Consider the following 27,481-nt stretch of genomic DNA (forward strand, 5'->3'; position numbering starts at 1 on the left):
GCTGCTAGACTGTATCCTTTTCCCGTAATAAACCATATATTTGTTTAAGCACTGTCATTTCGGGTCCTGTGAGTCTTTAGCAATCAAACCCTGTTCAACTGCCACTGTTAGTGCAAGACACCTATTAATAAACCTCGTAATCCTAATATTCATTTCTAAAAAACAAAAATTCTAAACTGTCTCATGACTTTTGGCTTCTGTGATACAGCCAGAGGGCAATACAAGCCTATTAGGAAAACTTAAAAGATGAGTAACCAGAACCAACTTTAAAAGGGCAGAACATTTGCTCAGTATATTGAAAGTGAAGGAAGACAAAAACAAAATCATTTTATTACCTTCATATTTTTCCAGAGCCTGAATAACATTAGGGAGTTGATTTATACCCTGATAGAGTCGGTAACAATCTTGTAAGTTTGCTGCTTGTCTTTGAAATTTCTTGGCAAGTCGGTTAAGATCTGGAAATCGACGAAGTAAATCTTCTTGTAAACTCTGCCTCAATTCTGCATCTTCTACAAAAGCTTCTACTAAATTTAATCTGAAATAAATTATACTAGAATTAATCTTAAATATTTAGTATGAAACTAAAATTTGTCAACTAGGTGCATGTCTCAACTCAAAAACTCCATGTAAGAAGCTTGAACCTATTCTGAAATATTAGTTTTTTGTAGAGGATGGAAAGCTCCATAACACTGTGATGCAAGCAGTTTGTGATTAGTTAATAACCAAATTAATGTTTAGTTAAGTAGTATCATATGATACTGAAATATACCCAATTTTGTTTGCCTTTCATCAAATTGACATTTCTTAAATAGAGGAATCTCATTATTGGGACTGTTGATATTGATACATTATTGCACATGGAAAAAATAATCTTTAATGAAACAGAATTACAATTCAAGAATGTTGCCAAATTCAATACTTACTCTATCAGAAAGTCTTATAAATTCAAAATGTATTCTAAAATTACCTCATGATAGTACAAAGCCAAAATGATCTTTAATGAAACATCTTTAATGAAACAGAACTACAATTCAAGAATGTTGCCAAATTCAATACTTACTCTATCAGAAAGTCTTATAAATTCAAAATGCATTCTAAAATTACCTCATGATAGTACAAAGCCAAAATTTTCTAATTAAAAAACTGAAATAAGTTTATTGCTTCACAAAAATCAATAAGTAAGATCTTAGCTTGTTTCAAGAACTATCAAACACGCAGCTAATATTGTTTTTGTAATTTATTGGAATCAGTGTCTTTCCATTTTTTTCCCCGTAATCCACAGCAAGAAAAATAGTTTTACATCATGACCCAGCACACACATGCACAGATATTGTAGCGGGCAAAATAAGCCACCTCAAAACATGCCACTCTAGTGTCCATAAGGACTACTTTGGTCCTTAAGGGCTATTTTTAGTTGAGGACAATTGAGAAGGAGCAGAAAGAAGGAAAGCTCTTTGCCTTCTCCCTATTTGCCCAAAACCAGGACATCAATTTACCAAGGGGCTCCCCCTTCCTTCTTTACCAGGAAGGACAACAATTAATCTCAACTTTAGACCCTTAACAGCCTGGAGATGGCAACAGAGGAACCTACATAACCCTACCAGCTAGCCTTTATCTACCTTTAGTTTCCATACTTTTCCCTTCCCACAATTTGTAGCCCTAGGAACTCAAAGTCCTTTTCCTTTGTCTTGTCACTTCTCTGAAAATTTATTGTTCCTTTGCTAAGATGCTATATAAGCCCGAGTTCCAACTAACCCTAGAGTTACTCATCTCTGAGTGCTCCCACATGTAAGCATAAACTTGTTTGTTTTTTCTCTTGTTAATCTGCCTTTTGTCAGTCCAATTCATAGGGCCACAGCCAAAGAACTAGGAGAGTAGTAGGAAAAAGAAAATTTCCTCCCTGACAACATATAATTAAAATAGGTTTTATAAGACAAAACTTAACTCTTACTCTATGTGGTGCACTCTTTTATTTTTCTATTGTATTTAACTTTTCAAAAATGCTAGTTATACCTGCTACACTAACTTCACAACCCACCACTGGGTCACAACATGCAGTATGAAAAACTATGTAGTAGATGGTATTGAAGTAATAGCTGAAAGGTAAACTTTAACATTCAAAGGTAGGGGAAATGGCGTGGGCACAGAAGACAATCCTAGGTTTAGAACGCTATCAGATGAACTACCATTTTCCTTACATTTGTAAAAACTATATGAGTAGTAAATTCATCCTCAAATTGCACAGGAACAGGAAAAGGAACCAAATCAGCTTTCTAAATTTCTTAACTATTTACTGATCTCTCCATCAGCATTTACAATTCCTGCATCATCATAATGTTCATCTAGCATGTCATATGAAGGGAAAAATATGCTGCCCCTGTAGTAATCATATAATGACTACAAATATTAAAGCAAGATTTTGCAACCTTGGTATGTGGCAGCCTGGATGGGAGGGGAGCCTGAGGGAGAATGGATACATGTTTATGTACGGCTGAGTCGCTTTGCTGTGCACCTGAAACTATCACAACATTGTTAATCAGCTATACTCCAATATAAAGTAAAAAGTTAAAAAAAAAAAAAAAAAGATTTTGCAACCTCAGCAATATTGACATTTAGGCTAGATAATTCTTTGCTGTGAGGGGTTGTTCTGTGCTGTTTAACAGCATCCCTGAATTCCACCCACTATACTCTTTCCAGAGTAACAACACAAAATGTCTCCAGACACTGCCAAATGTCCCAGAGGCGGCAGGGGAGGGGAGTACAGCCCCAGGCTAGGCCACTGGTTTAAAGGACCTTGAATCACTTTAAAAGATGAAAATAAAGAGAAAAATAACAAACTCTATAGAATGTCATGATAATATTTAGGGAGTTGGTAGTAGATATATTTGTTATAGCAAATGCCAAATTAGTGGGGAAATAATCTGCTACCAAGCTTGTATTGCAAACCAGTCACAGGCTATATAAACAAACAGAAGTATTCAGGCACTTACTGCTCCAGAAAAGATTTCTATGGCTTGTACTCTAGATTTTAAAAACAAAGCAAACAAAACTGAGTAAGGGATGCAGCCAAATCACAGCAAATTTGGGCCTTCCTAGCTAATCCTCTGGCTCTAACTGGGCTTCTCCAAGTTTGATCCAAGATTACCCATATTAAATCACTTGGAGGTGGAATACAGAATCCCCAAGGTTGGGGCCCACCTGTGAAACTGCAATGAGCTTCTCAAGCGATTCTCTGGCCCGAAACAGTTTAAAAAAGTGAGTTCTAACAATCACAAGCAATTTCTGAGTTCTCATGATAAAGGAGGAAGAGAAGTTTAAGGGGGTCAGGAAAAGGATGAAAGAATCCTGATGTTGGCTTCACCTACCTCATCTTTCTTTTCCTCTTCTTTTCCTAAAACTCCTTAGGCCACTCTCCATAAATGGTAAGTAACCATAGAGAAGACATTTCTGATCTAGAATCTCCCTATGCTTCTTTGCTGTTCCACCAAGTATCTTATCACTGTTTCCTCTCAAGCTGACCACAGAATCATAAGTAACCAACATTGTTCAAGAGCATAAAGTTCCACAGAATAGAGAGCCCAGAATTAAACCCACACACCTACGGTCAATTAATCTTCAACCAAGGAGGCAAGAATATACAATGGCAAAAAGATGGTCTCTTCAGCAAGTGGTGTTGGGAAAGTTGGGACAGACACACATACATCAATGAAGCTGAAAACAGCCTCATACCACACACAAAAATAAACTCAAAATAACTTAAAGACTTAAACATAAGACATGATGCCATAAAACTCCTAGAAGAGATCATAATTTTGTAAAACATTCTCTGACATAAATCCTACCAATGTTTTCTTAGCTCAGTCTCCCAAGGCAATAGAAATAAAAACAAAAATAAACAATGGGACCTAATCAAACTTAGAAGCTTTTGCACAGCAAAGGAAACCACAAACAAAAAGAAGACATCCTACAGACTGGGAGAAAATATTTGCCAACAATGCCACTGACAAGAGCTTAATTTCCAAAATATACAAACAGCTCATACAACTCAACAACAAAAAACCAAACAACCCAATCAAAAAACGGGCAGAAGATCTAAATAGACATTTCTCCAAAGAAGACATACAGATGCCCAATAAGCACATGAAAAGATGCTCAACATCTTTTCAACATAGAGAAATGCAAATCAAAACTAAAATGAGGGGCTTCCCGGGTGGTGCAGTGGTTGAGAGTCCGCCTGCCAATGAAGGGGACATGGGTTTGAGCCCTGCTGGGAAGATCCCACATGCCACTGAGCAACTAGGCCCGTGAGCCACAGCTACTGAGCCTGCGCATCTGGAGCCTGTGCTCCACAACAAGAGAGGCCGCTACAGTGAGTGGCCCCCGCTTGCCACGACTAGAGAAAGCCCTCGCAAAGAAACGAAGACCCAACACAGCCAAAAATAAATAAATAAGTAAGTTTAAAAAAAAAAAAAAAACTACAATGAGGTATCACCTCACACCAGTCAGAATGGCCACCACTAAAAAGTCTACAAGTAACAAATGTCGGAGAGGGTGTGGAGAAAAGGTGGGAATGTAAGTTGGTGCAGCCACTTGGAAAACAGTATGGAGGTTCCCCAGAATACTAAAAATAGAATTACCATATGATCCAGCAATCCCATTCCTGGGCATATACCCAGACAAAACTATAATTCAAAAAGATACATGCACCCCCTATGTTCACAGCAGGACTATTCACAATAGCCAAGACATGGAAGCAACCTAATGTCCATCGATGAATGAATGGATAAAGAAGATGTAGTATATATATATATAATGGAATAATACTCAGGAATGAAAAAGAACGAAATAAAGCCATTTGCAGCAACATGGATGCAACTAGATATTACCATACTAAGTCAGTCAGAAAGAGAAAGACAAATACCGTATATCACTTATATGTGGATTCTAAAATATGACACAAATGAATCTATCTACAAAACAGCAACAGACTCATGGACATACAGAACAGACTTGTGGTTGCCAAGGGCAAGAGGGATTGAGTGGGAGGTTGGAGTTAGCAGATGTAAGCTATTATATATAGAACGGATAAACAACAAGGTCCTACTGTACAGCAAATGGAACTATATTCGATATCCTATAAGAAACCATCATGAAAAAGAATATAAAAAAAGAATGTATATACATAACTGAATCACCTTGCTGTACAGCAGAAATTAACACATTGTAAATCAACTATACTTTAATTTAAAAAAACAGCATAAAGTTCCAGAAAGAGTATTAAGAAGTAAAACAGCAAGGGAATGAAAAAGCTTCTAAAACACATAGCACAAGGCAAGATACACAGCCCCCTCAGTCTTTGGTCTGGATATCATTAAAAGTCTAATAATGGACTTCCCTGGTGGCACAGTGGTTAGGAATCCGCCTGACAATGCAGGCAACACGGGTTCGAGCCCTAGTCCGGGTAGATTCCACATGCCACGGAGCAACTAAGCCCCCGTGCGCCACAACTAATGAAGCCCGCGCAGGTAGAGCCTGTCCTCTGCAATGAGAAGCCACCACAATAAGAAACCCATGCACCGCAGTGAAGAATAGTCCCTGCTCACCGCAACTAGAGAAAGCTCATGCACAGCAACGAAGACCCAGTGCAGCCAAAAATAAATAAATAAATTTATTTTTTTTAAGTCTAATAAATTGCTAGTTTCACAAGTCTATTCAATATGCCATTTCAGAAATAATTATAGTATTAGTTTGTGTTCTGCCTAACAGAGGTTTTTTTAAAAAAAGACTGCTCTACTGTTTCCATGACAATACCACTTTCAAATCACAATTTCAGAAGTACCAAAGTTAGTGTTGGCAAAACAGAGTATACCTGTCAACCTACTCAAAATTACTCAGCTGTCACAATTTGATACATTAACTCACAAGTTGACTGGAATACAAGATAATTTTTAGGGTCAGTTAATCTCTAAAATTCCAAAAGAATAAATTATAAAATAAGTCATGAAATTTTTGATATTTTAAAATCACCATTCTGTTCTTTAAAACCAGCACTTCTGATCTCTCACTGTAAGAACAGTTGACTGGAATTTCATGACAGCTTATTCATATGGCTGAGAACAAATCTGGTACCTAAATACAAGTTTTTGAGCCTCTTCTTTATCTGTTCTTCACATGGTTTAAGGCAGACAGAACCACTCATTTGATACATTAAATAGCAAATAATCTGCTACCTAGGCTTGAGAAAATTAAAAAAGAAAAAAAAGTATGGCAAAATATAAAAGAAAAGAACATGCTTTCAAGGAATTTTCAATCTAATGGAGGAGAAGGACATGTTGCATCTTACAGTTAGTGCTGAGTAACAACCAAGATACAAAATGCAATGAAATGTGATACAAGTAAGAAAGCAGAGAATTCCTATGGGAGCTGGGGAACCTCATTTTGGGGTATTTCATTTGCCTATATTCTAAATAGTTGGGATTTAAAGAGATAGGATCGGGCTTTCCTGGTGGCGCAGTGGTTGAGAATCCGCCTGCCGATGCAGGGGACACGGGTTCGAGCCCCGGTCCGGGAAGATCTCACATGCCACGGAGCAGCTAGGCCCTTGAGCCATGGCCGCTGAGCCTGCGCGTCCGGAGCCTGTGCTCTGCAACGGGAGAGGCCACAACAGTGAGAGGCCCGCGTACCGCAAAAAAAAAAAAAAAAAAAAAAAAGTGGAAAGATTGCTACATTAATCATATTAAATGTCATAGAAAAAGAAATACTCAGTTTTAAACTAGAAGGCAATAAGAATAACAAATTCAACATATGCAAATGATATCATCAGCAATTTCACGAGTGAACTATTTCATATGCTAACATACAGTCAATGTTCTTTAAAGAATTCTAACTTTGAAAAAACATGGGGCAATTACAAAGGCTTCAGATGAATCTATGGAAAGACAAAAAAACAAAAACAAAAAAAATCCCAGAAGATTAAAAGTAACAGTAATAGTCCTAGTGTATGTGCAAACATGAGGACTCTTTGGACCTTTCAGAAAATAAGTGCAAAAATAGTAATATGGACAGTGTTCTTATAATTCCTAATTTGATTGTTAGATAAAGCACAAAAGGAAGAAATATCCAGAAACTCACTCCTAAAAGGTAATAACTTATCAATTCTCATTGGAGATTAAAGTATTTAAGCCATTAGCTAAAAAGTATTTGTAGTCTCAGTACAAATAGGTTTTAATGAATGGAAAAATGAGCATTACAATACATAAAGCAATTCCATGGATATAACTTAAATAAAAGCCAAAATAGTACATTTCACTTATGATGTTAATCCAACTTGGATCAAATTAAATACAATTGACAGAAACAAGAAATACAGTACAGGGACTTCCCTGGTGGCGCAGTGGTTAAGAATCCACCTGCTAATGGTCCGGGAAGATCCCACACGCCATGGAGCAACTAAGCCCATGCACCACAACTACTGAGCCTGAGCTCTAAAGCCCACGAGCCACAACTACTGAGCCCACGCATTGCGACTACTGAAGCCTGCACACCTAGAGCCCGTGCTCCGCAACAAGAAGCCACCACAATGAGAAGCCTGGGCACCACAACAAACAGCAGCCCCTGCTCGCCACAACTAGAGAAAGCCTGCCTGCAGCAACGAAGACCCAACGCAGCCAAAAGTAAATAAATAAAATAAATTTATATAAAAAAACAGAAATACAGTACAGCGTTTAAGGGCATGGGCTCTGGAGTCAGGCCAGCCTGGCTTTAAAGCCAGCCTCCATCACCACACAGCTAATGAACATGAGATGCTTAGCACAGTGCCAGGCAACCTGTCTTCTCTTCCTCCTAAGAGCCTGATAGTAACTTAAAAGTAATCCTATTTTCATCATTGTTCCTGAACCTATCACTGGGCTACAGTCCTGGACAAGATACATGCATCAAACTCAAAGATCTAGTCATAACTGTCCCTATGTCTGCTCTAATAAAAATAGAAGAAAAAGAGAAACCTTTGCTTTCCTTAACAGAATTCACCACACAGCCATACACTTTAAAATTAACTCCTCACTTACTGTTTAAGAGGGTGGAGTAGAGATTTCCACCACTTTCTCTGCTAGAAAATCATCCCAAAACAATGACAGTAAAAAAAACAGAAAAAAATGGGGACTTCCCTGGTGGTCCAGTGGTTAAGAGTCCGTCCTGCAATGCAGGGAACGCCGGTTCGATCCCTGGTCGGGGAACTAAGATCCCACATGCCGCAGGGCAACTAAGCCTGCGCGCCGCAACTAAGACCCAACGCAGCCAAAAAAATAAATAAATATTAAAAAAGAAAAAACTTGATTCAGTGTGTAATCCTGAAGATCAATCTTAAATGCTTAGAGAGGGAGTTAATAGACTTGCCCTGAGAACCCCAGGAAGGCATTAACTAGAAAGCATGAGGTATCACAGCAGGTGGAATTGAGGAACGGTGATTAAAAAAAAGGAGACTGTCCCAATGAAAGTCTGCCTTAAGGAGTATAACTTGTTCTTCCTTGTCTGTGGAATTTCAGCATTTGGCTTTGAAAACCACAGGCCTTAGTAATTGCTGGTTAAAAAAAAAAAAATTCTGCCCAAGATAAAAAGGTGAAAATATTTCCTCTTATCTTAGTAGATCATATTTTGACTTATAAAGACTTTCTCGCAAATGTTATTTCTAATTAATAAGTCTTATAAGGCCACCAGATTTTGGAAATTATTGCTATGTCCTATGAAAATAACCTTTACTTACAGTCAAAAAATAATAATTTTGATATCTTGTCTTCTAAATAATTTGTTATTCTGGTAATAGTATGTAAGGTTTTTGAAGCGTTTAAATACATGCAGGCTCTAGTTGTTAGGCCGGAAGAGGACCACTGACACGTGCCCTGTTCCCACAAGCCCAAAGTTAAAAATAAAACCAATGACCTAGGTCTTGGGAATTATTTAAATTACCTAATATTTCTTTTAAGAAACAACTAAAAGATGAGGGAGAATGGACATAAACTTTTACTTGTTTAGGTACAGGCTTTCCATGGTAGGATACTCAAGAAACTGATTAAGACCAGTTGCTCCCAGGGCAGGTGTTGGCAATTCACATAGAGTACAATACTAAATGTGTCCCTGGAGCTGTGTAGAGGCCCTGAGAAAAGAGTACTGGGAAACTGGGAGACAAGAGTAAGAGACTCATCACTGTATATCCTTCTGTTCTGTTGGACTTTCGACACACGGTAACGTAGTTACTTACTCACAAATAATTAAAATTAAAAATTGTAAACTGCCTTAGTTACTTGCAAATATCCAATCCTTCCTATTTCTTATTTTAAGTTACTAAATTCCACTTTTCTTCCCCAACAAACCTGGCTTCAGAAAGTTGCCTTAGCATTTCAATTTTTGCATTTTCAATGATATATCAACATACCCACGAATCACTGACTTCATGAGTTATTTTTATTGTAAGACCCTTGAGAATCCACAGGATCAACACTTAGCTTGGTAATTATCTGCAGGGTGTCTTATGATACTGATCAACTATTTTACGTTTGCCTGGCATACACAGAGTCCCAAATAGTCAAGAGATCACCACGCTTTATACCATCAGAATTCAGTAGATATTCAACAAATTCTTGAACAATCTGACAACATCAAATCCATAAAAATACTGACTCTCTTTTACCTCTCCTAGCAATATATCTTAATTTACCAAATCGAAAACATTAGGTATACAATAAGGTCACATGAAATAACCTAATTATTGAAAAAGGTAAAGTATATCCAGTCAATAAAATATTATGTACTTATTAAAAATGCTGAATATGAACATAAAACAACGCTAAAAAATGCTTATGATAATGTAAGCACAAGTGGGAAAAAAACAAGGGCACAAAACTATATTAGGATTACAATTATGTTTTTAAAAAGACTATCAAACATAAGAGTGCACTACAGAAAATTCTTTTATTTATATGCAGTTCAAAAACAGGCAAAACTAATTAATCTATGATGTTAGAAGGATAGTAATTACTCTTGAAGTGAGGAGAGGTAGTAACTATCAGGATAATTGAGGGGAGTTTCTGGGATGCTAGTTATGTTGTTTCTTGACTTGTGTGTTACTACCAATGCGTTCACTTTGTGAAAATCCATCAAACTGCACATTTAGGATTTGTGCTCTTATGCAAAGTATACTTCATTTAAGTTTTAAAACTTGTATCTAAAACAAAAAATAAAAATAAAACCTACTCCAATGCTAATTATATTACGACAGCAGCATTATATAACTTTTATTTCCTCAATTTTAAAGATTTTCTGAAATACATTTAGGCTGCCTTAAATCCTTTCTAGAATAATAAAGCATAAGTGCTTCCTATGTGCCAGACCTTGTTCAAAGTACTTTATACACATTAGATCATCTAATCCTCAGAAAATCATCAAAGCCTCATAACAACCCTAAGAAGTAGGTGTGTTATTACTGTCATTTTAAAAGGGAAGAAACTGCCACACAGAGGTTGAATAACAGCCAATATAACAGAGCTCCTAAGTGGTAGAGCCTTAACATGAACCAAGGTCACCCGGCTCCCAAGCTCATGCTGAGACATTATCCATACCACCTCTCTAATAAAATTTTACTTTTTCATAATGGAGGAAAAATAATAATTAAGAAAATAAGCTATTTAATCAATCTAAATCGTAACTACTCTATTACTTTATTAGCTTTCTGTGCAGTTAGATGCTAAAATATAGGTGCAAAATTCCATGTTACAATAAGTGGTATAATCATACGGAGTGACTGGAAGTTACTCAGAGCTTAAAAAAGTGTATACTAGTAATATACCTCTCTTCTATTCTGTTCTTGTCCATGAGAGGCTGCTTAATCCACTGGTTAACCAGTCTTTGTCCTTGAGGGGTTTTGCATTTATTCAGCAATGCAGCCAGAGACTGAGAGCCAGTAGTATCTTCAACGGAACCCTAGTAAACAAAAAATAAAATAGAACAATGGCACGCTCATTAGTGAAAACTTTACTATGCCCTGAATAATGATTAAGTAATTTGGGGAACAAGAACACTTAACACTGGGAATTCCCTGGCAGTCCAGTGGTTAGGACTCTGTACTCACACTGCCGAGGGCCTGGGTTCGATCCTTGGTCGGAGAACTAAAATCCCACAAGCCACGCAGCCAAAAAAAAATTTAAAAATAACCAACCCCAGGCTTCCCTGGTGGCGCAGTGGTTGAGAGTCCACGTGCCGATGCAGGCGACGCGGGTTCGTGCCCCGGTCCGGGAAGATCCGACATGCCGCGGAGCGGCTAGGCCCGTGAGCCATGGCTGCTGAGCCTGCACTCCGCAACGGGAGAGGCCACAACAGTGAGAGGCCCGCATACCAAAAAAAAAAAAACCAACAACAACAACCCCTGCACTCCCCAAACTTGTAAAAACAAACAAAGAAAAAACACTTAACATTCTTCAAATATTAAATAGAAATGTATACAAAGGTTCCTCATCCAAAAATCAAACTTTCAACCTGTTAATCTGATTTTCTGCTGTATATTTTCCCCCAAACCAAAACCACCAAATTACTGCAGTTCTAGACATAAAACTTCTTAGAATGTAATTTTTAAAAACTGCTATTAATACACAAAATTATTCATAAAACTATATGTTTTAAGTATAATATTTCAAAATATTTAAGCTCCTTAGTAAGAGTCTTTTACATATATATATATATATATATATATATATATATATAGAGAGAGAGAGAGAGAGAGAGAGAGAGAGAGAGAGAGAGAGAGGGAGGGAGGGAGGGAGAGAGAAACATTTTTAACCACTCAATATTTTTAACCCATGTATTTTTTTTTACCTGGAAAAGGTTAAGGCCTCTGACTGCAGCAATATCCAATTTCATGTACTGGCTGAAGTCAAAAGTAGTCAGTTCAAACTGTCCAAAGTTTGAATCATCTGATAAGAGTTCTAGAAACTTGATTACTGCACACAATGAAGAAACTGCAACCTAAGATTAAGAATTTAAAATAAAAGATGACTATCACTAGAATTCCAGAGATTTTTTAAAAAAACAAATGGCAAGATGAAAATAAATTTCAAACACTATCGTTTTCCCTGTTCTTTCCCAATCCAAACCAAGAAAATCAGACAAAGTTTAAATAAACCTAAGACTAAAAAATGATTTTCAGGGACTTCCCTGGTGGTGCAGTGGTTAAGAATCCGCCTGTCAATGCAGGGGACAAGGTTCGAGCCCTGGTCCGGGAAGATCCCACATGCCGCGGAGCAACTAAGCCCGTGTGCCACAACTACTGAGCCTGCGCTCTGGAGCCTGCAAGCCACAACTACTGAAGCCCAAGCACCGCAACGAAGAGTAGCCCCCACTCACCACAACTACAGAAAGCTCGCGCGCAGCAATGAACACCCAACGCCGCCAAAAATAAATAATAAATTAAATAAATAAAAAATGATTTTCAGAAAGTAAAAATTTACTGTAACAGCAACATTATTTACAATAGCCAAAAGCAGAAATTATGCAAATGTCCACCAAGAGTAAAAGGGATACAGCCTGGCATGTTCACATTGTGGAATACTACACACAACAACAGATATAAGCACAAACAATCCACAACAACATGCAACAATATAGATAAATCTCACAAACATGATACTGAACAAAAGAAATCAAACACAAGAGCATGAACTGTATGAGTCCATTTATGTAAACTACAAAAACAGACCAAACTAATCCATACTGTCAGAGGTAAGAAGCAGGGTTACTCTTGGTGGAGATAACAACTGGAAGAAAACAAAAAGGGTCTTTACGTTGCTGGTACTATTCTGTTTCATGGGTGTTGGTCATGTGGGTACTTATAATTTATGAAAATTTAGTTATACACTTATGATATATGCACTTTCCTATATGTATATTTAATTAAAAAGTTTAAATAAAATGCCTATATTACTACTATAACATAAAATAAAGAAGCTAAGGACATCAAACTGATAGCCCAATGACAAGTTCTACTTATATTCAATACCAGATTCATTGTGAATGTGCATATATTTCCTAATTGATAACACAGTCATCTATCTGCCTCTACCAAACTCTAACAAATATATAAGGTTGTCACAAGAATCTCCTGCTATGTCACCAGAAGGCACAGATGATAACACCTTTTAGTAGCCCTAAAAGCTTCTTCCATTTTCAACGCTGAAGTTTCTCTAATACAGATCTGCCTTGACTTATGATGGGGTTACATCCCAACAAACGCATCGTAAATGTAAAATGCATTTAATACACCTAACCTACTGAACACTGTAGCTTAGCCTCACCTACCTTAAATATGCTCAGAGCATTACATTAGCCTATAGTTGGGCAAAATCATCTAACACAAAGCCTATTTTATAATAAAGTTGAATAACTCAAAATTTATTGAATACTGTGCTGAAAGTGAAAAACAGAATGGTTTTATGGGTACAGCATGGTTTTAAGTGTATTGGCCATTTAACCCTTATGACTGCATGGCTGGTTGGGAGCTGCTGCACGCTGCCCTGCCCAGCATCACGAGAGAATTGCACTGAGTATTGTTAGCCCAGGAAAAGGTCAAAATGCGAAGTATAGTTTCTTCTGAATGCATATCACTTTCGCACCATTGTAAAGTAAAAAAAAAAATTGTAAGTTGAACCATCATAAGTCAGGGAACGTCTATATTGGGATTATTGCTCATACACAACTGCTTTTGATTCTGTCACACAAGAAAAGTAAAACAGGTAAACTTAGTTTATAAGGATCAAACTATTATGTGATAAGCCATCACTGCAAAATCATGATAGTAATAATAGCCTCTACTGTAGTTTGAAATCAATTTTCAAAATTATAAGAAGCTAGAGTTTGCTCTTATTTAAATATACAATTCTTCATTTTACTTATCAGTGATCCACAAATAACCTGGTCAAGAGTTTCTAATATTTTACCCTAAAAATACATCCCTCAAACCATACTTGCCTCAAAGATTTGAAAAACTGAAGATAAACTTCAACCACTGAAAAATCCCATAAAAAGTTACATTGTTTGCATATTCATTTCTACACTGAACATACATAATCAGTGCCAATTTTTGAACTGTTTATGCACTGTATATACTTTCACCCTTATTACTTCCTAATCTCCACAACGATCCTCCACAGATAATGAAACTGAAGTAATTTTTAAAAACCCCACAGCTCGTACATTATAAAACTTTGATAGGTCTTTTTCCCCCTAAACAACTAAGCTACCTCACCTACTTAGGTGACAGTAATCAGGCTCTTTCAGGTGAAACCAATAAAACAATAAACTCTTCCTTACCCCAAGGATATATATTGTGTAAATATAATGAAATTATATTTAAGGTTATGTTTAAATTTTTCTAGTCAGTCCTTGAGTTTTTCACAAGCTTCTTCATAGATTAAAATAAATTTAAATATCAGTAATCCAGTTTAGGCTTTGAGATATAGATGACAGAAGCAGCCTTCTAAAAGGTCACTATTTAATGGTAAATTCACATTTGTAATCCACATACCTGATTCTCCATTTCTGGCAACACAGCACTATTCATCTGTTCTCCCTTCTTGCCTTTCAACAACCGGTTGAGGTCCTGATAAATATCTTTTGTGGAAAAGTCAGCTCTTTTTCTTTCTGTGATCAGAATTCCTCCTCTCTGAATAACCTATTTTACAAGAAATATTTTTAATTACTAGGAGAAAAGGAACAAGAAAAGCAATAAGGAAAGCTGTATCACTGACAAATATAAAGTGACAACAGCTTAACAAATTATTAACCCACATTAAATTTTTATACAACATGCAAGAAGACATTGGTAATATATGTATTAACATGTATTTTTAAAATCTGTAAATGAAATTTTCATGGAAATTTAAAATTAGGCTCACATAAAGCTTTCAAAAAATAGTTTCAATAGTAAAATCTCTTAACAGAATAATACTTGTGGAAAGTTGCCTAAATACTATTTATGCTAAAAATGCCCATCACAGATATGCTAACTCTCAAGTAGTTCTTATTGTATTTGAGGCTCATGAGAAGAAAAGAATCCTTGGGGGGAATACAACATCTCTTAAATATCTAAATAATAAACCATGGGCTTCCCCGGTGGCACAGTGGTTGAAAGTCCGCCTGCCGATGCAGAGGACGCGGGTTCGTGCCCCGGTCTGGGAAGATCCCACATGCCGCGGAGCAACTAAGCCCGTGAGCCATGGCCGCTGAGCCTGCGCGTCCGGAGCCTGTGCTCCGCAACGGGAGAGGCCACAACAGTGAGAGGCCCGCGTACCGCAAATAATAATAATAATAATAAAACATGTATCTATACAAATAGCAAAATCGAATTCTGTTAAAATAAAAGAATCAGTAAAATAATAAGAGGCTAGGGTTTCCCTGGTGGCACAATGGTTAAGAATCCACCTGCCAATACAGGGGACACGGTTTTGAGCCCTGGTCCGGGAGGATCCCACCTGCCGCGGAGCAACTAAGCCCGTGCGCCACAACTGCTGAGCTTGCGCTCTGGAGCCTACAAGCCACAACTACTGAGGCTGCATACCACAACTACCGAAACCTGTGTGCCTAGAGACCATGCTTCACAGCAAGAGAAGCCACCGTGATGAGAAGCCAGCGCACTGCAACGAAGACCCAACGCAGTCAAAAATTAATTAAAATAATAACAATAAGCTGAAGTTCCACTTGAACTATTAAAAATTAATCCTGGGGGCTTCCCTGGTGGCGCAGTGGTTGAGAGTCCACCTGCCGATGCAGGGGACGTGGGTTCGTGCACCGGTCCGGGAGGATCCCACATGCCGCGGAGCGGCTGGGCCCGTGAGCCATGGCCGCTGGGCCTGCACGTCCGGAGGCCACAACAGTAAGAGGCCCACGTACCGCAAAAAAAAAAAAAAAAAAAAAAAAAAAATTAATCCTGAAGAACTGCAAGTTATTTGATATATCCATGCTAAATACAGTTACAGTTTTTTTTTCTTTAATGGCCCTAAATCACCTCTTCCCCACCCTGCACCCCCCAACTGTGAAAGCACTCCTTTTATCAATTGTGATCCCTTTAAAATGGCACTGAGTTTCTCTTTTGGGAGGGGGAGGGGCAGGGGGTATGATCTGAGGTAGAACAAAGTCTTAAACAAGAAACAGCTCCTTCTTAAGTCCTATTAAAGATACAAAGTTTCTATCAAAGATAAACATCAAGACATTCCTCAAAACCCTGTTGTGATTAGATTTAAAAGGGTTTGACTTTTAATTTTTTTTCCTTAAGTAAAACAGTATTATGTTAATTTAGAGCCATTCCTAGCCTTGGATTCTCCTCTATCTCTATGCTCCATTTCCTTACCTGCCTCAGTTTTCCCATGTCTCCAGCAGTCTCTCCTCCTGGTAAAACACATTCCTTTGGTCCAATCTGAATCAGGAGAGCCTCCAGATTGGAGAATTGATCATTATCGGGAAACTCACACAGTCCTAGCTTCCTCTGTATGGAGTCAACATACCCAACTCCAATCTGTCTTTGGCCATCAACTGTAGACATTTTAACACCCACAACACCAATGGAAGCTGACATATCGTTGTTACCAAAGAGAATGTCTTCAAACTGAGAAAGATTACCTGGAGAAGCCTAAGCAAAAATAAAGAAAAATTTTAAGAAACTGTTGAATGTACTTTAAAACTTTACTAACCAACAGAAATTACCCAACCTAGATGAATTTTATTAATGAAACATTTTCTTACCAAAAAAAAATTACTTATAACCATATAGTCCAATTAATATTACCACATTTTCTATAAAGTATCCTCCCTACTTTTCCAATTAATTTCAGAACACTTGGGCACATCTAAAAATAATAGTATCAAAAGCGATTTTCAGTTTGAAATTTGGCATCTAAGTTTACACTCACTCACACAATCATTGAGGTACCCAAAGTGATAACCTTCTCAATGGTATGCCTAAATTTCTACACTCTGCCAAACTACCTATTGGTTGCACATATCAGAATTTTCACTGAGTAGTTATACCACATAGAAAAACAGTATTATTAGCTTAAATATTAACCTTGGATAGACATCTCTCTATATCAATGTATTTATTAGTAAAATGCAGAGATTCTTCTAGATCAATGATTTCCAAATAAAGGGTCTTTGACCATTTTTTTTTTTTTTTTTTTGGCTGTGCCGGGTCTTAGTTGCAGCACACGGGATCTTTGTTGCAGCATATAGGATCTTTAGTTGAGGCATGCAGATCTTTTAGTTGCGGCATGCGGGACCTTTAGTTGTGGCAGGTGGGATCTAGTTACCTGACCAGGGATCGAACCCAGGCCCCCTGCATTGAGAGTGCGGCATCTTAACCACTGGACCACAAGAGAAGTCCCTGACCTATTTTTTAAATTTCAAAAAGATTAGAAATCTCTTTAAGACTGTACAAGGTGAGTAAAGGGTCAAGTTTCTTTGCTTTTGGCTCCACCTGTGTCAAGTTGGTAGGTAACTACTTCAACATGATCAGAAACTGACAGGTTGCTGTTAACGTGAGGCATTTCTGGGGCAACTGATGGACCACGGTATGAAACATGAGATAGTCAGGAATAGTCCAAATGAGCACAGTGACAAGCCAAATTTAAGCAACCAGTAGCCATCAATAGTTCTCAAATGTCTTTAGCATCATAATCATGATAATCATTTATTTTTTCTCAATATGGTTCTGAATATCCTGTACTATGTATGGATTATTGATTAAAATCTGGATCAGAAATGAAATGGAGGAAGTTCCCCGGCGGTCTAGCAGTCAAGACTTCGCACTTCCACTGCAGGGGTCTTAGGTTCGATCCCTGTGACCCCCCCCCCCAAAAAAAAAGAAATGGAAAGCTAGTATTACCTGATACTCAAATTTAAAAAGCACTGATTCAATCACAAACGTGAACATCATATTTTCACATACATGCTTTGGATTTACACGCACAGGTTATACACACCTTAAAAAAACTCTCAAAAGTGAACTAGTAGCTAGCTTATCAAGTAAGATCCCGCAAGCCACACAGCAAGGCCAAAAATTAAATAATTTTTTTTAAATGTCAATTATAGAGGTCAACTATCCTAAATATCACTAATACTTTACAATAGAATCAATAAGCTAAAAATTAAAAGATAAATCAGTTTTAGCAGTATTAGATCTGAACTTCTTAAAATAAATATCAGGATGAAGATACTATCTTTTAACCTGATAAAGATACATATTTGAAGAGTTTTTTCCATCTGATCTAAAACATAAGGGTTAAAAACAATGCATCTCAAAGAATTCTGATGACACAAAGGAGTGAGGTGTGATGGGCTGATAATCCAGTTAATCAGTTGAACTCATGATCCCACATTGTTACTAACTGAGCTCTGTGAAGAATGAGATAGAAAAACATCACTTTGTGGTACCCTCAATTTTCTATTAAAATCTTTCAAAATGTAGGATAAAACTATAAGTCCCACTTTTCTCAGTAAAGTAGCAATGAAAATTCCGAGGAAATTCCATAATAAGGAATGAGAAATGCTCGCAGATATAATCTTCAGTAAACGTCGACATTTACAAAGGCAGGGGGTAGTGACAGCAGGCAATATGGAAGGAATATTAAAGAATATTCTATTTGGGGCAGCACCAACATCAAATGTTGAAATATTGTATTAAACCTCACAAAAAAACTTTCACAGGCCTTTCAGGTCAGAAAAACATCTTAAAAACCTTCTAATTTTACTGTTTATAAAGAAACAGATACAGGAGAAGGCTGGGAAATTTGCCAAGGTCATGCAGAGAAATGAGATCAGCCAAATACAAGCCCAGAACACTGTCCTGCCTTACCACACATTTATTCCCTTTCAAGGATAAATCTCACCTCCCCAACATTTTAACCATTATCCAATATTTATGTGAAGGTATTGTGTGTGAACAAACAGAAACATGATTTTACAGACTAAAAATAAAGATAGTCCTTAAATAAAACAAAATAGTACCCCCATCTCCACGAAGGCATTAGAAGCACATCAATAAGCCCTTCTAGGCACACCTAGGAATATGATCAGCATTAAACAAAGTGCCATACTCCTAAAAAAATTACAGTCTAATGAAAGTGAAAGGAAAATACAAATATCCAAACACATTACAAACGTGTATGAATAGATATTTGGGATATGTAAATTTCAGTGATATTACTTCAAAAACAGTAAAAATCAAATCTTCTTTAATGCTGGTATTCAACTTTATGTAAAGGCTATTTATTATTTAGGTTTTAGGGACAGTGACAAAGCTCAGAGTATTCATACTCATAATAAGGATTTACTGAATTTCTGAATTGCTATTAAACTGTGATTTTAAAAACCACATGCTAAAGATTATTAAAGTTTCTCACAGCATTTTACTATCACAACCTGGCTAAAATATTAAACCAACACAGAATTCTCTCATGTTTTTATTTTGTCTACTGTTAAAAACACAACTAAATTTAAAAGGAAGATAATTACCTTAAATGCCAAATACCAATCATTCTCCTTGGAGGCCTTATTTCCAGCTCTATTCTTATAAACTTCAACTCTGTACTGACGAACTAGAAGAAGATCTTTTACAAAAGACTCAAAATTCATTTTACTAAGCACAACACTCTCCAGAGACTTTGCTCCTAAAGAAAAATATTAAAAATACATGTTAGGGATTTGAGGATTTGAAGTCATAAGTGTTGAAGACCTAACACAATGCCTCCCCACAAGCTATGTTGTTTTCCCATAATTCATTCACTCAATAAACTATCAAGCACCTATTACATGTCCTGGAGACTTTAGTAGATGAAGGGTATAAAATGGTGGATAGACATAACCCCCTGCACCTGTGGAGCCTACACATCAAAATAAAGAATTGAGAAAACACAAAGACAAAAGAATGAGCCAATATATATACAGCTAATCCTACTTGTCCTTTTTTATCATTTGTCTTTCACAAGTTTGAATAAAACTCTTATGTAACAACTACAATAGTATTTGTATAGGACTTTTTTCAAAAGGTCCATAAAAATAAATTTGTTATTATTCATTATAAAATGTTCTAAAATGTTCTAGGTAACACAGTTCAAAACTTGAAGGTTGGGGCTTCCCTGGTGGCGCGGTGGTTGGGGGTCCGCCTGCCGATGCAGGGGGCGCGGGTTCGTGCCCTGGTCCGGGAGGATCCCACGTGCCGCGGAGCGGCTGGGCCCGTGGGCCATGGCCGCTGGGCCTGCGCGTCCGGAGCCTGTGCTCCACAACGGGAGAGGCCGCGGCGGTGAGAGGCCCGCATACCAAAAAAAAAAAAAAAAAAAAAAAAAAAACTTGAAGGTTCAGAGACTTCCCTGGTGGCCCAGTGGTTGGGACTTGGCCTTCCAATGCAGGGGGTGTGGGTTCGATCCCTGGTCAGGGAGGTGGGATCCCACATGGCTTGCAGCCAAAAAGCAAAACACGGAACAGAAACAATACTGTAACAAATTCAATAAAGACTTTAAAAATCGTCCACATCAAAACACAAGAAAAAAAGAAAAAATACTTGAAGGCTCAAAAAGGTACATCAAAAAGGAGACTTGCATTTCACCACTGTCCCCTACACATCCAGTTCACCACCCAAGTGTTATCAGTTTATAGAATATATTTCCAAACATAGTCTAGGCACACACAAGCAAATATAAGGCCCTGCTTTTTTCCTCTTTTACATAAGTAATTACACATTGTACTGTATCTTTTTTTTTTAACTTTGATATAGTATTTTGGAGATTGTTCCATCAGTACATAATCAGCTTCTTTCTGTTTACAGCTGCAAATGTTCCAATGAACCTCAGGAATTTCTATAATTTAGCCTCTTCCTGATGGACCTATGGGTTGTTTCCAATCTTTGTTATTACAACAATGTTGCATGAATAACCTTGTATGTGCTTCACTCTACAAACATTTGAGTGTATCTGTGAGATAAAGTCCTAAAACTGGATTTTATCAAAGGATGATATGTGTGATTTTTATAAATATTGCAGACTATCCCCCTTGGTTGGCTGTACCAATTAACACTACCACCTATAAAGTGTGAGTGCATCTATTTCCCTTATCCAGTCAACGAGTTTTCGAACTTCCTGGCCTTCATCTTACATCACTGGTTCTCAGCGGAGGATCATGCTCCCTTAGGGAACAACTGTCAATGCCTGGGGGGCATTTTGGTTGTTACAACTGGGGAAAGGGAATAAAAACAGAATCTAGTAGGAAGAGGCACGGATGTTGTTAAATGTGCACAGGATAGCCCCTCACAGTAACAAATTAATTCTTCGGTCCAAAATATCAATAGTGCCAAGGCTAAAAAATTGTCTTAGATGGAATACAGTGTCTCACCTTAGTTTTGATTTGTAAATAACAATTTCTTTACAAAATAGATAAAATCACCCACATCATCAAATGGAATTAAAATTCAATTTTCATATAATATAGGTAATACAAATTATTCACTTAAAGGTAATTCAGATTATACTTGTAGATTATTCTGACAATTCTGGATCTTATGAAAGATTTAACCTAAATTTAACAATAGATCATATCAAGTACAAATACAAATAAGCATAAAGATTAATTAAATGACATAATACAATTGTTTTGTACAGCAAAACGGAGCTGATACTTTCAGTATCAGTTCACTAGTTGCAAGTAATGGACAAGAATCCCCGCTGCCTGTGTGCCACAACTACTGAGCCTGCACTCTAGAGCCCACGCACCGCAACTACTGAAGCCTACAGGCCTAGAGCCTGTGCTCCACAACAAGATAAGCCACCACAATGAGAAGCCCACGCACTGCAACAATGAGTAGCCCCCCGCTCGCCACAACTAGAGAAAGCCGGAGCACAGCAATGAAGACCCAATGCAGACAAAAAAAAAAAAAAAAGAATCCCCCCTGCTGTCAAAGACACCCTGAAAACTGGCTCAAATCTTGCCTCTATAAAGTTATTCCCTAGAACATTCCTTAAGATCTAACCCAGGACTGGCAAACATATCTACAGGGACCAGGCAGGTATCTAATGAGCAGAGAAAGCCAAAGGAAGAACAACACAACTGACAGATGAAAAATGACTTCAAATGGTGGGAACTGTGGCAAAACAAGGAAAGCACATCAGGGTAAAGGAAAAAAATCTAGACTCAGTAGGTCAGAGGGAGCAGCCACTCAACTCCAACCTACTGCTAATTTGCCCAGGGTTTCCAACTGTGCAGAATTTTCAAAAGAAGCTCAAAATCTGAATTTTTTCATAAAACTACCCAATCTTTAAAATACAGGCAATTAATTCAAACTTTTAAGAAAACACTATTTAGGCCACCAGTTTTCAACTCAGCAAGTTCAACACGGCCACATTTTTACAGACTTGAATATACTGCTGTTTCTTTACCTTGCATTTGGAAAGCTGCATGAAAATTATGTTTACTGTGAACATTACTCATTCAGCAAAGCCTGTACTAACATTCTCAGAGGCATAAGCAGGATCTAAGGCCTATCCAGGCTGCAACAGACTCACATCTCCCAATTAAGACTCCCTCAGGACCAGAACCTCAGTGGAATGGTAGGCCCTATTTAAATTATTTCCTGTTTTTGCCTAGCACATAGGGTGAGAAACTCATCCCATTTTGCCCAAGACTCCCCAAGTTTTAGTACTGAAAGTCCAGCATGCCAGGAGGTCCCCCCCCAACCCCGGTCAGTCTCAAGCAAACCAGAATGACTGAACACACTATCAGTTTATCCAGCTGAACTCTACATAAGTAACATTACTCATATGACAAAATATTATCATTTAAAAAAATTTGCTCACGGAAAGCACTGAACCAGAGTTAATACAAAATTAGAGATGAATTTCTCCCAGAGACACTTATAAATGCCACTGTAAGTATCGGTCAGCAACTTCCAGTAAAAACAGCAATGAATTTCAAAACAGTGTTATATCATCCTTTAATTTAGAAGACAAAATAACACTGGTCTGGCACCTAATTCAGAAACAGGTCTTAAAAATCATCAGCCCAATAGAATGTACCAGCGTTGCTGTCTGGCCAGCACTGGGTTTTTAAAGCATTTGAATTTGAATGCTTAGCACACAAGAACAAGCACTCTCAGATCCACAAGCCCCACCACTCCCTATTACTTATACCTGACTATTTGCACATCAATGTTATCTGCCAGGCCAAGGGCAGGGGGATCAAGGTCAATCCTCAGTCTTTTTCTAGACACACTCAACAGGAACACATTCACAACACTACAGATTTCTTTCTTTCCTTCTTTCTTTTTTTAATCACACCATGAAGCATGTGGGATCTTTCCCCAACCAGGAATCAATCCTGTGCCCCCTGCAGTGGAAGCATGGAGTCCTAACCACTGGACTGCCAGGGAAGTCTCCAGTGCTGATTTCTTAAGAGTGGGTGGGTGAAGAGGCAAATGAGGTGATTCCCCTCCCCACCATGGCCTCCCCTACTTCCTCCATTACTAATCTCCAGATAGGCTGCCCAACCATCAAGGTTATCCTCCGGGCTTCCGTGGTGGCACAGTGGTTAAGAATCCGCCTGCCAATGCAGTGGACACGGGTTCGAGCCCTGGTCCAGGAAGATCCCACATACCACGGAGCAACTAAGCCCATGTGCCACAACTACTGAAGCCGGCGCGCCTAGAGCCCGTGCTCCACAACAAGAGAAGCCACCGCAATGAGAAGCCCACGCACCACCATGAAGAGTAGCCACCACTCGCTGCAACCAGAGAAAGTCCGCGCAAAGCAACAAAGACCCAACGCAGCCAAAAATTAAATAAAATAAATAAATTTATTTAAAAAAAAAAAAAAAGGTTACCCTCCGAAGATACTATTTCTCTCAAAGGAGTGTTTGTGACACACTGGATGTTCCTGGTGAAGAGCTTGGCTGTATGCTTTAAGTCTGAAGTATGGGGGCTTCAAGAATAATTTGGAGCCCCCATCTTCATTCAGCTGATAATGTGTCTGCTTACATGTGGGCACTGTGCCAGGTGCTGGGATTCAAAGGCAGAGACTGGTTAAGATAGAATTCCTGCCCTCTGGGAACTTTCAGTATATTGGCATAGAGTAAAATAAGTGCTGTGTCTAGGATAAGGAGAAGGTCCTAGGGCAGTGAACACATGAGAGGGGCAGCTAATCAGGCAGCCTTAAGATGGAAGTTAAGACAGGCTTCCAAGAGGAGATGCTTCTAAGCTGAGTTCTGACAGCAAAAGAGGAAAAAGATAAGGAACTTCCTCTTTTAGGGACTCAGATTCCTTATCAATAAACTGAAGCTACTAACCCACCTCACAGGGATTTATTATAATAATGTTTTGATAGTTGTTGAAAAGTAAGAGAAAAGTAGCTAAAAGGATATGAATACGCCTAAATGCCAAAAGAATGAATCAAAGAGAGAAGAAATGATCAACAGAAAAGCCATCTGTGAGAAGAGGAGAGGGGATCCAGACCACAGAAAAAGGCTCATCTCTTCACTGGCACAACAGGGAAGGAGAGAATGGGCACAGACGACATTAAAAGTATTAGTTCAAGAAACAGCCCAAATGTCCATCAACTAACGAATGGATTAAACAAAATACTGTATATCCATACAATGGAATATTTGGCAATAAAAAGAAATGAAGTGGGCTTCCCTGGTGGCGCAGTGGTTGAGAATCCACCTGCCGATGCAGGGGACACGGGTTCGTGCCCCGGTCCGGGAGCGGCTGGGCCCGTGAGCCACGGCCACTGAGACTGCGCGTCCGGAGCCTGTGCCCCGCAACGGGAGAGGCCACAACAGTGAGAGGCCCACGTACCACACACACACACACACACACAAAAAAAAAAAAAAAGTACTGATAACACAGATGAGCCTTGAAAATGTTAAGTGAAAGAAATCAGTCACAAAAGACCAACGTTATAAGCAAATCTAGAGAGAGAAAGCAGACTAGCAGTTGCCTGGGTTTGGGAGGACTCAGGGGAAACGGAAAGTTCCTGCTAATGGGTACAGGGTTTCTCAAGACTCAGGTGAAATTTAACCTCTCTTGTAATGCCTCTTCTGATGGCTTCAGTCTTTGGCAATCCTGCCTCTGCCTCTTTGGCAACTTGTTATGGAGCATCCTCCATAGGTCTTCACCTGTAATTGGAATTACTTCTGCCTTTCTCTCCACTAGGGGGAACTCTGTGAAGGTGGGGATACTGCCTTTTGATCTATGTACTCCCAGTGCCCATAACCCTGCCCGACAAGGCAGCACTCAATAAATGTCTATTGGGCTTCCCTGGTGTTGCAGTGGTTAAGAATCCACCTGCCAATGCAGGGGACACGGGTTCGAACCCTGGTCCGGGAAGATCCCACATGCCACGGAGCAACTAAGCCCGTGCACCACAACTACTGAGCCTGTGCTCTAGAGCCCATGAGCCACAAATACTGAGCCCGCGTGCCACAACTACTGAAACCCGTCTGCCGCAACTACTGAGCCTGCACTCTAGAGCCTGCGAGCCACAACTACTGAGCCCACGTGTCACAACTACTGAAGCCCGCGCACCTACAGCCCGTGCTCCGCAATAAGAGAAGCCACCGCAATGAGAAGCCCGCGCACTGGAACAAAAAGAGTAGCCCCCGCTCGCCGCAACTAGAGAAAGCCCGCGCGCAGCAACGAAGACCAACGCAGCCAAAAACAAATAAATTTATTTTTTTTTAATGTTTAAACAAATAAATGTCTACCTAATGAATGAAACATCTTTTGTCAGTAACCTTCCATCTGCATATGGCAGAGGCAGGACTAAAACCCACAACTCCTTACTCCTCCTATTATGTTCATTCCTAGGAGCCAGGGATAAAAGAGATTAACATAAAACTAGATGTTCAAAACAGCTAACTACAAGAGGGTAAGAAGTTTGTACCTTTCCAGGGAGAGATGATGCTAGAGCGATGGGGATGGGTTACCGAGGGCACTGAATGCCGAGCTGAGAGGCACAGACATACATGACTAGCTCAAGGCCACACAGCTGCTAAGTGGAGGGCTGCGACTTGAAGCCAGGCAATCCGGCTCCAGTTCGAGGTCCTGACCACTTGGCAATACTGCCTATTAACAGCAGACACTATAGGTCCCTGCGCTGAACAGCGATATAAATCACGTTCGCCCAACAGGCAAAATCACGCTGGTGACATAAAACGGTCTCCCTAACCCCCTTCTATTCTAAATCTCAATCCTGGACTGGTGTTTGTGATAGAGAGGCTTGGCGGCGTTTGTGATGATATCCACAGCGACAAGGCTGGAGCGAGAAGCAGACACCCACGAGGACTGCAGCAAAATTAAATAGAACAATGTGTTAAAACGCCTCGCACGAAGCCTGGCACGCTATTAGGTCTGATCCGGGGCAGCTCCGGAGAGACAGACTCAGGGCAGAGGCAGGGCAGGGGGCGGGTGGCGCCCCACTCGGCCAGGCAGGGGCCGGAGCACGCGCAGTGCCCCCACGAGGCACCAGCGTCCCCGCCCCCGTGTCTCCCTGCCCGACACCCTCCCACTTCCTGAGAGAAGCCAACTCCGCGGGGTCCTCCCCTGAGCCCGCGCCGTCCCCGCCCTCACCTGTCGGCCCCATGTACTTGACCACCCCCTGGGTCTTGAACACCTCCCGGGCGGCCAGCAGCGCGTCCTCCCGGTGCGCCGTGTAGAAGTCGCCCCGGTCGAAGAGGCGCACCGTGGTGGTCGGCTTCTCCGGCATGCCCTGGAAGAAGCGCACGAAGCCGACCTCGGCCCCGCTCTCCAGCTGCAGCGTCTCCTTCGGCTGCACCGCCATTTCGGAACCTCTCCGCCGCCTGCCTGATGGAACTGCGCGACCCCGCACCCACTAAGCTGTTTCCCGCCTCCCCTCCCTTGCCCCCCGTGCGGCGTCCGGCCTCTGCGGAGACACCCAATCAGCATTCAGCGCTGCGTTTCGGTGGGTGGGAGTGCGCCGCGACAGCCAATCATAATCGGACGCGGCCCAGCTTCCCGCGCACGCTGGTGACTCCGTCTGTTGCGCATGCTTGAGCCTAGGTCGCGCGCCGCCCCGGCAGACAGCCGTCCTTGAAAGAATTCAGTTCTTCGGCTTTTCTCGGCTACACTTGTGTGGGTCCCCGGTGTATGGTTAGCTAGTTAGGAGACCAGGTGGAAAGTTCTGGCAGGTTTTGAGTTTATTATCTACCCGGAAGCAAGAGAGTGGAATCAGAAAGAAACTTGAAAACAAGGAAAAACTAGTCTTTCTCCCTATCACAGTATTTTTTTAACCTGTGCCCCTCTCTCTCCAACTGCCTCACTTTTCGTTTTTAAGCAAACTGCCTGCATCAAGGTTACACGTTTCTTCTCCACAGCCTCCATCCTGGCCAAATTCTCGTATCGTCCACTCCTTGATTGATTCATTCATTCAAAAACAAAAGGCCTGCTATG

At 39.7% G+C, this 27,481-nt stretch overlaps 1 protein-coding gene across 2 annotated transcripts in view; it reads right to left on the reverse strand.

The window, feature by feature from the left end:
* The window catches only part of MSH2 (mutS homolog 2), a 76,249-nt gene extending 49,285 nt beyond the window's left edge, over positions 1-26,964 (reverse strand). The window contains exons 1-7 of one of the 2 annotated variants that reach the window (XM_067007644.1): positions 26,642-26,957; positions 19,546-19,700; positions 16,388-16,666; positions 14,567-14,713; positions 11,863-12,012; positions 10,841-10,974; positions 336-535 (exon numbers count right to left, since the gene is read on the reverse strand). In XM_067007644.1, coding sequence (XP_066863745.1) covers positions 336-535; positions 10,841-10,974; positions 11,863-12,012; positions 14,567-14,713; positions 16,388-16,666; positions 19,546-19,700; positions 26,642-26,852 — 1,276 coding nt within the window. In that variant the 5' untranslated portion in view covers positions 26,853-26,957. Of the gene's footprint in view, positions 1-335; positions 536-10,840; positions 10,975-11,862; positions 12,013-14,566; positions 14,714-16,387; positions 16,667-19,545; positions 19,701-26,641 lie in introns of both variants that reach the window. The other variant, XM_059078297.2, reaches the window with a different exon arrangement.
* Between the last annotated feature and the right edge of the window lie 517 nt (positions 26,965-27,481).

This window comes from Kogia breviceps, chromosome 11, assembly GCF_026419965.1.
Source record: "Kogia breviceps isolate mKogBre1 chromosome 11, mKogBre1 haplotype 1, whole genome shotgun sequence".
Lineage (NCBI taxonomy): Eukaryota > Metazoa > Chordata > Mammalia > Artiodactyla > Physeteridae > Kogia > Kogia breviceps.